Below are 14,126 nucleotides of genomic sequence, written 5' to 3' on the forward strand. Positions count from 1 at the left end.
TCCAAGGATTCCAAGCTTCTGGGAGCCACATACCAGATTATTTTTTTGTGTGGATGGGGCCAGAGACAAAAGCGGGTGGATCAACAGATGTGACTGTACAGTAGGCACACAAAAGCCAGATGTTTCTACATGCATGCATCTCTCCATCCTCCAATCTGGCAGGCGTGATCACAGCTCATGTCCCAGCAAGGCAAATGTAAGGAGGATGCTGAGTAGGTAAGCAGGGCCTGGGGAGGGTCCCCAAGGGCCAGGCAAAGAAGCTGGGGTGGGGGTACATTTCCGCACCCCTGTCACATTGCAGTTACTTCACGTGGAAAGTGGAAAGGGACAGGTACAGATTTCCCAAAACTCTGGGTCACATAGTGGATAAAGGCAAAGGACCACAAGGAGTGATGGTCATTGGTGGCTATTTGGTCATTGTGGTCCACTATGTGTTTTGAGATGTAGTTCCCTGTCTCAAAGCCAACAGAATGTCATTGTGCCTAGGAAGCTGGGTAAAGAAGGAAACAGCAGTTAATATCCTGTTCCAGCTGAATCTGGTAACACCCACAAAGGGCATGTTGTGTGTACACAAAATACATATTACATTTGTGTAGGAAGGTGCTCTCTTAAACGCTGTTTCCATCTCCGCTCCACTTCCTGGTTGCAACTGATTTTTATCCCTTTTTGAGAGGGGCAGCTGCATCTCCAAATGCCTCCTGGCTTAATAGTCTTATGTCAAACAGACATAGTCACAGCATCTGAAGTGACAAAGCAAACTGATCCTTGACACTGTTGTAAGTGAAGCAGCAGAGATCTTTCCATGTGCAAATTAAGGGTTAATTCTATTAGGGTTGAAGTCAACTAACCAAGAGTGGTGGAGGTGCTGTTTAGCAACCAAGCAGAGTGGCATGATGTGTGCTGGGGTAGTTTGGCTGTGGCGTTCTGAGGGAGTTTTCCTCTGTATGTTTGCTTTAATGTCTCCCTTCTATATATAAGGCCTGAAGTAGGAAAGACATACCGTAATCTCTCTGTTCCTTTCTCCTCCAGTTATACACTGCTTTGTTTAAAGCTTGCTCAGTGTGGTTTTATCAGGACTTTTCTCTCTCTGGATTCCATCTGCGCCATTGATGTGGCTTTGCTAACGGACACCAACCAAAGGAGTGGCAATACCTGGGAAATTTGAAATACCCGATCTTCCGGAATCTTCTTCCACACCCTCCTCCCCAGTGGATTTATCTGAATGGGAATTGAGCAAGATTGCTGCTGTGTTCTTGCTCAATGACTGCATTTCATGTAAATGCAATAGGGTTTGGATACAGAAAGTTCCTGGTGGATTGTGCCCCCTGCAATCTTCCTTTGAGGAGAAGCTCCATCGCTCGCTCTGGCTGGGCTGCTCCCTCGCACTTTCTCTTCTGTTGCTGCAGTGGAATCACATTCCTTGCGAGTCTGTCCATGTTGCTGCATAGATATTTGGCAGGTGCTGCACAGCACACGGTAATAACCTTCCCTGCGGTTGCTGTGCAGCCACAGCCATCAACGTTGCTCCTTAGCAGCAGAAAACAAGGCAACTTGCTTGGAGGGCAGCACATTTCACATGGACTAGCTCAAAACTCCAACAATGTCTAAACACTGTTCCTAAGCTACCACAAAGGGGACTTTGCGAATGAGCTTGTGTTCCTCTGAAATCTATTCTCACGCTTGGCTTCCCTCCTTGGATTCAACCCAGAGAACACTTAAGAACAAGATCCCCACTGCAGATTCTCGTTTTATGGATGATTTATATCACAGGCAATTGAGGAGGTTAGGATGGGGAAACTTGTGGCCACACCAGATGCCAATGGACTACATATCTCACCCGTTATGCATTCAGTGCTCTGTGTTTGCCTGAGCTTGAGTCTGGACTAAGGATTCTGAGCTCCTGTGTTCTGATTTTATACATGATGCCCAATCATAGAACATTTCAGAATTTGGGCCTCTGCCATTGGCCCTTGAACTCTGAGTCATGATTCGCAGCTTGGAAGTTTAGACAGCCAATCACGTTGGGAGTGGGAGTGGCCCAGACTTTCAGGAGTGTATATAAGCAGTTGCTTTGCCCCCGTTTCCCAGTTATGTTGTTCAATAAAGGTTCTTGCTGTTATTGCCGTGCCTTGCCTCATGGGAACCCACCTACACTTGCTATTTTTCTAGAAAAAGAGGTGTCAGACCTCACCATGAATGCCTCCCTTGTTCTCTTATAATGGCAATGACACTCAGTCAAGAGGTGCCGGAACTGAGTTCCAGTGATTCCACCGTGTATTTTTATGTGAACTGCCCTGTGATCCTCAGATGAAGGGCAGTATATAAATTTAATTCATAAATAATAATAATAAAACAAACCATTCCTGGGCATGCTGGCAGGAGCTGATGGAAGATGGAGTTCAACAACATCTGGAGTTCAACAACATGTTCCCCATCCCTGTGTAAAGTGACTTCCAGCATGATCCCAAGCATGTTTACATAGAAGGAAGCCCCACAGACCTCTATGGGGCCTGCTCCTTAGTTCATGTCCTTAGCAGGACCAGTCCAACCCTCAGACAGAGGAAAGTCATTTCAAGCACCAGGTGTAGTGATCAGGTGATTGAGTACAGAGATAGTGCTGTGCCCCCCAAAGCTAGCTTATTGACCTCAGGTGTGGTCAGTTCAGACCTCTGGCCAGCATGATCTAGGTCTCCCCTGGCAGCTTACTAGGGGAGCGGTTGTGTTTGTGAAAGAGGCAGGGGCCCCATTCACTTTTGTCTGTAGTCCTGCCCATGGCTGGCTTCAGCTCTGACCACGGCCAGCATGTGCCTCCGCCCACCGACAGATTACACGCAAGGAAATGCAGCCTTTGGGGGGGGGAAGTTGCCCACACTTGGGACAGATAGTACTAAACTGAACTGTACAGATAGCCTGGTCTAGTATAAGGCAGCTTCCTGAACAGGTATGGGGCATTAGAATTCCCAATAAGATGGCCAATACAATGCAACTAGCACCATAGGGACAAGTGCATCAACATTCCAAGCTACGAGAGACCTCTAAAAAAAAAGATTCCTTCGTTCATTCATTTCACTTGTACGACACTTTCCCACGCACAAAGAAATCATGCATGAAACGGCTTACACAGAGAAACAGGGTGCATTTCAAACAACTACTACCAAAGCAATTTCATAATAATGTACAGTCAAATCACAGTTCCCAAACAGCTTTGTTTTGGAACGTTTTAGCTCCCGAACGCTGAAAACGCGGAAGTAAATACTCTGGTTTTCAAACGTTTTTCGGAAGCTGAACGTCCAACATGGCTTCCACTTGTGTGCAGGAATCAGAAGCTGTGCCTCGGCTGTCGAACATTTTGGAAGCCAAAAGGGCTTCTGGAGCGGATTACGTTTGACAGCCGAGGTTTGATTGTAGCAACTATTTCATAATATAGCAAAGCAATAACCACTATAATAACATACCCCAAAACCCACATACTATAAATATGACAAGATTACTTAGACAATCCACAGCATCCAATAGTAAAAATAACAAGGGAGCTTCAGTTTCACCACACTCCTAGAAACACCCCCCCATGGTGTTTCTCTCCGTCCCTCTCCAGCCATAGGTCCTTATCAGGCTTCCAAGGGCAAAAGGTGAGACAGCTGGAAACACCCCTCCCATGATGTTGCTCCCTCCATGTGAGCTTCCCTGTCATACACTCATGTACAGAAATACTAAACTGTTTGTGAGCTGTGCTTAAAGGCGTCCACCTACCTGCAAGAGATGTGTGTACATTTGTGCATGACTGTCTCATGTATCTACTGAATGCTGGCAAGAATGAGTAATACAGTTCCTACGCCCATCTCCATGCCTAGTGTTGTTACTTTAATGAAAACAATGTGCCTGCTGTATATTTTGATAAACTAGACTAGCTTTCAGCTGGTTTTAAACTGATCTGAAAGCTCATACTTTCAGAAGAGTCCTTTTTTTCACCTACCAAGGAAAACTGAATTCTACACTGAGCTTGTTTCTAAAGGCTAAGCCTATTTTTTCATAATCTGGGCTGACTCTCTCCCACTAGCTTGATCTATATGATGCGAAACTATAATTATTTGCAATAATTATACTATAATTATTATTATTATTTTACTCCTTCTCCAAAACTGAAGTTTAATATAGCTTGCTGTGGCCCCCTGTTGACTGTTTTACAAACAAATAAAGGTGGCATTTAAAACCCAAGGTTAATAACATCCTACAATGATATGAAAACAGGTTTTTTTCCATTGGCAAAACTTCAATCTGTTATAGCTAGCTCTTGCACATCTGGCAAATGCAGGAGGCTTGCCTGACCCCGTTTCAGCAGAAGCAGCAGAAGTGTAAGCCACACACAGAGAGCCCTATGGCCTAGACTGAAATGAATGGAGAACCTGCACATTAAAGGCCTCCTGGGCACCACAGAGCACATGGGAGTCTGTATCAGTGAGCATTTAGACATTAGGTGCATCTGGTGTCTAAATGCTCACTGATCCAGACTCCCATGTGCTCTGTGATGCACAGGAGGCCTTTGATGTACAGGTTCCCCATTCATTTCATGTTTTAGGATTAAGGTGTTAGCAGTATGCTTGCTGCCATTCTACCTTGATGACTGATAGAGATATTTAAATATATCAAAACATGTCTATATTACAGCCTCTAGATTTGCATAGTCACCTGGCAGCATCCCTCCCTCCTCTTAGTGAGCCCAACCCTGGAGATGTTTTTATTTTCTGGGAAACGCCCAGTAGGTTGGTTCCAAAAGGGCTGTTCCGATAGTGAATCTTTCTCATCCTCCCCTCGCCCCATCTTCCACAAAGTATCTCCAGAAGATCAAGGATACCCCAACCAGCCTGGGCTCCGTCAAGGGGATTGAAGTGGGAGGGGCAGAGGAATCACTTTAAATGAATGTATTTATTTAGGTATTTCCATAACACATGGAACTGTGGTCACAGGGCTGCATACAACTTCTTAAAACACACCAGTGCATATTCCTAAAACCAATTTGAAGGGCAATGCGAAGTTAAAGACTGCATAAACTAACATAACAAATGAAATTAACACAAAACAGCAAAAGGTACAATACTAAACTAAGCCCAGACAGATTGCACCTCTTCACCTCCCGAAGCTTGGTAAAAGAGGTAAGTTTTCACCATCTTCTTAAAAGAGTATAATGTTGGGAGTGCCACTTCTGCAAAGTGTCTCTGGCCAATTTTTGGCAATCTGTCCCCAAACAGTCACTTCCTTGTCACGGCTCATCCTATTGTTCAGGAAGATCCCCCGACCCTCTGGAGATGTTTTGGATGTGCAGGGAAAAGAAAAGTCTGCCCTCGCCGCCAGGCTGACCTTTGGATCCAGCACAATATTCTCTAATCATGTGCACACAGATATTCAAGGCAAGCTATGAGCTAAGCAATGTATTTATATGATACATCATGATAAAACATGGGCGGGTACTGACTCAAATCAAAATGGATGCTCCCACAGGGGAAAAAAGCCAAAGTATAGTTGAAGGTTTTAGTAGCTGAGTAGGAGGGTTGGTTAATATTTAGCCTCCAGAAAACTGCCTTTGTCACTCCCGAAGGCAAGGGAATGTTGGAATGCAGCTGCAATGTCTAACCATTTCTGCATTACATCACTGTTCAGTCCAATGCTGTAGAAATCAATTCTTTTTAAGGACAAAGGAAAATAAGCAAATGATTAGAAATTGATCCCAGAACAGAGAAACCAAAGGAAACACTGAGACATGCAGAGTTAATCATGTGGCAAATTTAAGTTGCCCATAGCTGACACCAGCAAATGTACCTGCATTTTATTTTTAAGATGTGGTTTTATACACATGCACGTTTGGGAAATGTATCTAAACTTAGGCCGCTCACTAAAACCAACAGCTGTTTGAGCACGTTGCAGTTAATTGATGATTGCAATTAGAATCAACTACATCAATTAATTTGCAGTGAATGAGCCGCAACAAACAGTACAGTCAATGGCTCTCTAAAACCACCACCAGATTTGTACAGTTGCAAGAAAAGGCACTTGTGGATACTTTGGTGCTCTCCTGATAAATTGTGAGCTGAGCAGTTGACCTCTTTGTAACTTTGTTATTCATATGTTGCAGTTCCTTGACGAGGTCAGTAGTGCTGTAGGCCTCTTGTACCCCTCTGCCCTCATATTTTACTGAGGCAATGACCCTGTTCCTGGGCTGTACAATATCTGAGAAATGTTCCCTAGGAGAAAACATTTCTCTACACAGAAACATACCAGGTCAGGGTTAGAACTGTTTTCTGTGCGCAAGGGCTTTTTGTACGGAGAACCGCTCAATTAAGTCACCCCTGCTGGCTGCCTGAAGTTCTGTAGCTCTGACACCTTAGTGAAAAGTAGCCCTCAGTATGTGGAAGGTATCTTAAGCCACATCTGCACTATTAAAGCACTATTATACCATCTTAAGGGTCATGGCTTCCCCCAAAGAATCCTGGGGGCTGTAGCTTGTTAAGGGTGCTGAGCGTTGCTAGGAGATCACTGTTCCCTTCACAGAGCTACAATTCCCAGAGTTCCCTAAACAATTCTAGGAATTGTAGCTTAGGAAGCAAGGAGTTAAGACTCAATGGCCTATGCAGCAGTTGATGGTAGGTGGCCTATGATGGACAGAAAAAAGAGAAGGGGCATTCATAGCTGGGACACTTTGCCCTGGGCGATTGTTCTAGCTGGAACCCTACGATGAGACCCTCTCTGTCAGCCTTCCCCAACATTGCATCATAGAATTGTAGAATTGGAAGGGATCCAATGGGTCATCTAATCCAAACCCCCTGCAAATTGGTGACCTCCAAAGGTTTGGAACTACAACTCTCACCATCCCTGACTATTGGCCATGTTGCACTGGAATTGGGAGTCTAGGAAGGTTTGGAGAGAAGGCTGCTCTGTGCTGACCAATGAGTTACTGCTAATGTGTTCTGCAGGCAGAAAACCAGAACTGACCCATGATCAACCTTCCAGTATGATTTAAAGCACATTGAATGTCTCAGGACCACAATACCTCAAGGACCTCCTCTTCCTATATGAACCTACCTGGACTCTGTGATCATCTTCTGAAGCCCTGCTTCGTGTGCCTCCTTGAGCGGTCAGGAGGGTGGCAACACAAAAACGGGCCTTCTCGGCAGTGGCTCTCCCCAGGGAAGTTACCATGGCACCTTCACTATACAACTTTAGGCGCCAGGCAAAAACGTTCCTTTTTAACCAGGACTTTGCTGACTTGATCTACATCCTATACCCTTTTTTAAATGCTGGCTCTTTTTGTTTTTTGTTTTATTGGGTTGTGTTTTTTGTTTTTGTTTTGATTTTATGTATTTGCTATTTTATGTGAACCGCCCTGGGACCTTCAGGTATAGGGCGGTATAGAAATTAAATAAATTAATAATAGTAATAGTAATAATAATTCAGACTTGGATACGCCTTGTGAAGTTTCCAGAACCAGCCACACGCCTTCTTCTGGATGTAATTATCAAAGCTGCCCTCTCTGCCGACTTGTTTTAGGTGCTCACCTCCAACCACATCCAAAATGCTGAACTGGGCAGGCTTCGACCTGCAATACACAAACCCATCTAGGAAGCCAAGATGATGTTATGCAGTTTCCCAATCCCAATAGATGGGAGATTAGGAACAATTCAACACTGGGGGGACGAACACATGGGAGCTTTTTAGCCTGAGGACTGCATTGCCTCAGAAGCAGCATTCTGGGGCTACATGCCAGTGGCGAGCAGAGCCAGAGACTAAGAGAGAGTTGGCCAAAGGCAAAAGCGGCGACTCCTGCCTTAGTACATTTCAGTCATGCCAAAAGGTAGAGGTTTCTACACATACATCTCTTAATACAGGCAACCGAGAGGCACTGTTACAAAGTTCAAAGATGCATTCCAGCTAGGCAATAGCACAAGGTGAGGAGCAGGGCTGGAGACAGGTGAGAGGGGAGGAGACAGGGAGAGGGGCTTGGCCTAGCGTTGCCACATGTCCAGAAAATGTCCAGAATACTGCAACGGCAAGCGGTGTCTGGGCGAAAATTGGCTAAATGTCCAGGGAAATCTGATTTTCCATAGAAATAGCTCAAAAAAGTCCAATTTCTTTGTGATTTTTCTCAACAAATTTGCTCCCCCCCCCCCCGCTCAACCCAACTTTTCCAAGCACCTTTGCTGTTCAGGTACATTGGTCTATTCTGTCAGTGCTGGGTCAACAAGCCAAATTATGCTGCGCCACCAAAACGTTTCTGTAGCTGGGATTCCCTGCTCAACAGCAATATATTTAGCTGGAGTTGTGGATCCAAAGTGACCCTTGTCATCTCAGAGGTAACTCTTGCTCATTCTTTAGCACTGGGAATGTGGCATAAAGTGACATAAAGGTAAAGGGACCCCTGACCATTACGTCGAGTCGTGGCCGACTCTGGGGTTGCAGTGCTCATCTCGCTTTATTGGCCAAGGGAGCCGGTGTACAGCTTCCGGGTCATGTGGCCAGCATGACTAAGCCACTTCTGGCAAACCAGAGCAGCGCACGGAAACGCCGTTTACCTTCCCGCCAGAGCAGTACCTATTTATCTACTTGCACTTTGACGTGCTTTCGAACTGCTAGGTTGGCAGGAGCAGGGACCGAGCAACAGGAGCTCACCCCGTCACGGGGATTCGAAATGCCAGCCTTCTGATCGGAAAGTCCTAGGCTCCGTGGTTTAACCCACAGCGCCACCTGCGTGGTGTCAGAAGTGGGATGGCCATCTACAATTAAACAGGTCTTTTTTCCATGACATTAGGAGGACAGCACAACTCTGGTTGTTTTAACTGTATCTTTCCCAAAGAGTCAGCAGATAGAATCTATGTCCAGAGGGCAAGGAACCCGAAAAACTAAAAGACATTACCCACCCACCCCCAAGTTTTATCACCAGGCTCTGTTGTTGCAGTAAACATTTTGTGATTCCTGTTCTTCCTTCCAAAGATTTATCACTTGGCATTTCCATTCCCTGTTCACCCCATCCCTCATTTTCTAGCAAGCTAATGCTCCCCCTTTGCTGCATGAAAATGCATATCTCCCAACTGTTTTGAAAAGCTAAAAATTTCTCTCCAGCTACAAGGCCAGCACCATCCCTCCTGTTCGTTTTGTGGCTATAAAACTACAGCTACAGATGGATTTAGAAATAGGGATGGAACACCAGCTATTTGTGGAATCCGGAGGGGGAATAACAGCTGGTACAGCCACACCCTGAGATGAAGCATTTATCTGATCTGTTTAAATCTCAGATCCTTCCTTCTACCCAAGTCTTTACTACTGGGGCCTCTCTACAGGTATATTTGGCTGCATGTTCTTGACACAGCAGTGGATTTATTCTTCTTTATCAGTTGTGCTGCGATGCCTCCCCAATGCTACCACACTATTGCTGCCTAGGAGGGCTACAGAGAAAGGAAAGTGTGTGTTTGCTAGTGGTGGTGGAAATAAACCAGAACATTTTGGTATAAAAAGTCATGGGATTTGAGCAAGAAGCTATAAGATATACATTGATTGAAAAAGAAGCAAACAAGCTAAAAACAACAACCAACCACACACACCTTTGCAGGTGCCAATGGCATTAAATGCAGGATTGTGTGTGACTGCCCTGATAGCATCAAGAGCACATCGGGTCATGAATGTGCAACAAAAAGGATGTCTTGTTCCTCGAATCTTCATGAAAAATGCCCTTATTTCAAAAGGTATTTCAAATAGGGTATATCTAGGAAGGCTGGCGAAGGTTCCCTGCTAAAGTGATATTTGATCTTCATCTCACTCTAAGTGTGAAACATTGCATCAGGTTAATACTTGCGTAAGCAAGATGATTTATTTTCGAGCCTTAGCTCCTCAAGTTCCTCCTGTAGTTTCTAATCGTCCACAACCACAAAGACCTTGAAAAAATATTGCTGACACCAAAACTCAGGGGGAAAGGATCTGACTCTTCCCAAGGACATAGAAACCAAAATTGCATGTTGATCGGTAGTGAAAAAACTCTTGAAATAAAACATGATGGCTTTAATGATGAGTTACAAAACTGATCTGCCTAAGGAGGCACAGAAGAGCGGCCAGGTGAGTCACTTGCTGCTCTTTAAAACCTCCAGGAGGTTGAATGCCAATCTGATAACCTTCCACTCTCTACAGCTGGAAATATGTTTATTAAGGATATTACCAATCACTGGGTTTTTTTAAAAACTCTTCATTTAGAAGGTGTGAACTTTTTAATTAGAGAGGCCCACTACATTAGAATTGTAGGACATCCTGCAATTCTGCTCCACTGGATCTTAAAAGAGATTGAGAATTACGACAAATATCTACGAGGCTCATCTCGGAAGCAGGCTTCCAGGAAGGTAATATTAACAATAATCGGCATTAAAACCATGCAGTAACGGAAGGCACTTCAAAACCTTGTAGGCACATATTGAAACGGGGAGGGTGTTGAGTGTGAAAGATTCCAATTTTTACGTTCCAAAGCAAAACAAACAAGAACAAAGGAGAAAAGGACAAATTTGAAAGCCTGGTTAAAAGCAGATCAACTGCAAAGCAAGCTGGTGTAGGTGGCTGCTGCATGACAAATTCTCTTTAATATAATTTAAAATGTCGTGTTAGAAAAGATATTTGGAGGCTTGTTGATAGGCAGTGGATTCTCTGGTGGTTGCGCTTCTCCTGTAAAGGCAGTGAAACGATATTCCTGGTTCAGGTCTCTTTTCAGATTTGCTAGCTGCTGTTCTAGGTTTTCAGCCTGTGGCAGGAAACATAAAAAGCATGAACACCAGAGTTGTTATCACATTAACAAGGCTAGTGCCCAACTATTCATTTGTGTCTCAGGTAGAGCTATCTATTGCTGTACAGTGGACCCTCTGGATATAAACTTAATCGTTCTGGGGGTCCGTACATACCCCAAAAAGTCCACATCTAGAAGCACCGCTTTTGCGCACGTGCACAGAAGCATAGAGTGCTTCTGCCCATGCGCGAAGCACGCAGAGCGCTTCTGCGCATGTGGCGAAACCCGGAAGTATACACTTCTGGGTTTGCAGCGTTCGCAACCCGAAAGTTAAGTTACCCAAAGTTAACATAACCTGAGGGTCCACTGTATTTGTGAAACTGGATTCCAAAGCTAAATGGTTCCTACACTGGTCCCCAAAGCAAAGAACTGAATCCACAGCGACCTTTCGGAAACAAAACTTCAAAGAAACCTTCTGCACAACTCAAAACTTTGCTCCCAATACCAATTTGAGAGGGGTAGCTGTATCAGTCTCTTGTAGCCAAAACAGCATGGGGTGTCTGGTGGCACCATAAAGACAAATAAATTTATCAGGAATTATCTTTCTTGTGCCAGGGCTCATTTGGCAGAGAGCTGCAAAGAGGTCTGACTTAATCTAAGTGAATCTTGCAAAGCTCCTCTTGTTTCTTATGCAGATAAAACTTACGGATGTTTACCTAGAAGTAAGTCCCACTTAGTTCAGTTGGATTCATTCCCACAGAAATGTGCACATGACTGCAGCTTTATTAACCAACATAAAAAAATGTAAGATGCCCTAAGTTTTTGGCAGCACTTGAGCATAAACTTACCGGAACAAAAAAACTGTATTATCATGATGTAAGCCCAAATCTGATTTGCTGCAGATGAATGAGGGTTGGTGACAGATGACTAGCAAACCATAGTTTTGCATTGTATCTGAACTAGGGAAAGCATGTTTTGCAGAAACTGTATTTTATTTATGACTAGAACTGCAGAGCAAAATTTGAATGTGGTTTGCAATTTTGATTTGTAATGTTACCTTGACAATATTGGTATTTCTAATCATGTCTTTTGCAAAAACTTCTGTGGCACACAACTGTCTCCAGTAAAAATCCCTACAGTGATACTTCGCTGAATGTGTATATAAGTTGTATGAGTTAGAATCATAAAATGGTAGAATTGGAAGGGACCACTGAGGGTCATCTAGTCTAACTCCCTGTAATGCAGAAATATAATAATCATAATCATAATCATAATCATAATCATAATCATAATCATCATAATTTATACCTCATCCATCTGGATGGGTTTCCCCAGCCACTCTGCGTGGCTCCCAACAGAATATTAATAATGATGATGATGATGATAAAGTGATAAAACATCAAACATTAAAAACTTCCCTAAACAGGGCTGCCTTCAGATGTTTTCTAAAAGTCAGATAGTCTTAAGTATTCATGAGCAGATCTGGTAACAATAGGAGAGCTACGGTTTTGTTTCTGCTTGGGTACTATTTCTTGTTTCTACTTTTTTTTGTTTTATCTTACTCTGTGGACTTGTAATTTTGTCCTTTTTATTTTTCAATAAAGAATATAAAATGAGGATAGCCACTGTTTGCAGAAAAAAAACAAAAACAAATGGAGCAACAAAATGTAATAATGCAACCTACAATCTCATAGTCTTGTTTTGCTCTCTCCATATCTTCTTGAGGGACCCCTGTTAACCTTTTCCTTCTTTCTTTCATCATTTGTGTGTGCTGTCTGATGCGATTCTCCACTTCCTTGCGTTTGGCTGCTCTGAAACAAACAGAGAAGAGTACATCAGGAATAACTTTCTGACAGTAAGAGCTGTTTGAAGTGGAGCGGTCTCTCTCGGAAGGTTGTGGACTCTCCTCCTCCCTTGGAGGTTTTTAAGCAGAGGTTGGATGGCCCTTTGTCATGGATGATCTAGTTGAGATTCCTGCATTGCAAGGGGTTGGACTAGATGACCCTCGTGGTTCCCTCCAACTCTGCAATCCTATGAATTTTTCAATATGTCCTCACCTCCATTTATGGATCTACTTAAAACATTTCATCAGCCCATTACTGTAATAGCATTTTTCTACAAATAACAAAACATCAAAAACCCTAAACTGGCTTTCAATTTGAACCTGGCCTGATCTTTTGTTCCCCTTCCTTCCCTCCCCCTCCCCTTTTTGTGAAGATTGCCCGCTCTAGGAACCCACAGCTGGTTCTCCCTTGGTTTCCTCGCTGTCCCAAGTGGGACTAATTTAGCCAGCTAGCCCTGGTGATTATCTAATGTTTATTGGATGGATTTCCCTCCTTAATTGATTTTTGATTCTTGATTTTATTGTTATTTACACTTTATACCGTATTTTATGCTGTTTTATTTGTAGCATCAATTAAGTGTTTTAAATTTGTTGTTTGCTGCCCTGAACCCAGTTTCCTGAACAGGGAAGGCTGGGGTATAAATAAAATTTTATTATTTTTATTATTATTAAACTGACTGAAAACCCAGAGATTATTTCAATCTGTAAACAGTGGAGCAACCGGTGTGTGTGTGTGTGTGTGTGAGAGAGAGAGAGTGAGAGAGTGAGAGAGTGAGTGAGAGAGAGAGAGAGAGAGAGAGAGATGGTGCCATTGTTTTAGAGAGCAAGCCACAGAAATATTGTCACATACTTCCGACGCAGGAGGAGAAAAGGAGACTGAACCCTGGGCGTGCGGAGGTTTAAATAGGGTAAGCCACGCCCCCCCAGTCGACCTGATTGGTCAGCTGTGGGGCATGACACAGCTGGGACTCCCAATGACATGGGAGGCACCACCATGCCCCCCACCAAACACGGGGAATGCTCGTGGCCCGCCTGCAATTCCGCCCCCCTGGGAAGGGGAGCGGTCTTCTCATTGCTGGTATCAATTGCTTTGTTATCAGCTGCTGTTGAAGGAGAATAGCTTAAGCTGATTAAAGAAAAAGTGTCTGCCTGCTATCTTCAAGCTCTAAAAGCAATATTAAAAAGTTTTTCTACTCCCAGAAAACACCCAACTGTGAGAAGCCTCAGAACACCAGGAAAATATCTGCGGTGACTGATGTTAGTATGTTACAGCAAAAACAAGTATCATGGTATCTGTGGCATAAACTTTTGTGGACTCCACCTCCACCCACTCACAAACGCAGAGTATAAAGTTGTGGGCTTTTCTGTAAAGGATGGAGGAAAGTGGCCGCAAAACCTGAGGGCTAGAGTCTGTAACATTTCTACATAATGCAGGCTTAAAAGTAACTGGCATTACGGTTTTTAGGTTCCTCTCTCCGCCCCCCCCCGCTAACTTGAAAATGCTGAGCCTTTGACTGAATCCGCAGCTTTTCCTTT

General features: G+C 43.9%; 2 protein-coding genes across 6 annotated transcripts in view; one reads left to right on the top strand and one right to left on the bottom strand.

The window, feature by feature from the left end:
* The window catches only part of STK32C (serine/threonine kinase 32C), a 382,168-nt gene that overhangs the window by 152,070 nt on the left and 215,972 nt on the right, over positions 1–14,126 (top strand). The window lies entirely within an intron of this gene.
* LRRC27 (leucine rich repeat containing 27) overlaps positions 10,576–14,126 on the bottom strand; it is a 40,689-nt gene continuing 37,138 nt past the window's right edge. For 4 of the 5 annotated variants that reach the window (XM_081863296.1, XM_081863297.1, XM_081863295.1 and 1 more), the window contains 2 exons: positions 12,432–12,558; positions 10,576–10,765 (listed from right to left, as the gene is read on the bottom strand). In XM_081863296.1, coding sequence (XP_081719422.1) covers positions 10,616–10,765; positions 12,432–12,558 — 277 coding nt within the window. In that variant the 3' untranslated portion in view covers positions 10,576–10,615. The remainder of the gene's footprint in view (positions 10,766–12,431; positions 12,559–14,126) is intronic. The other variant, XM_081863298.1, reaches the window with a different exon arrangement.

This window comes from Podarcis erhardii (assembly GCF_964252035.2).
Source record: "Podarcis erhardii genome assembly, chromosome: 5".
Taxonomy (NCBI): Eukaryota; Metazoa; Chordata; class Lepidosauria; order Squamata; family Lacertidae; genus Podarcis; species Podarcis erhardii.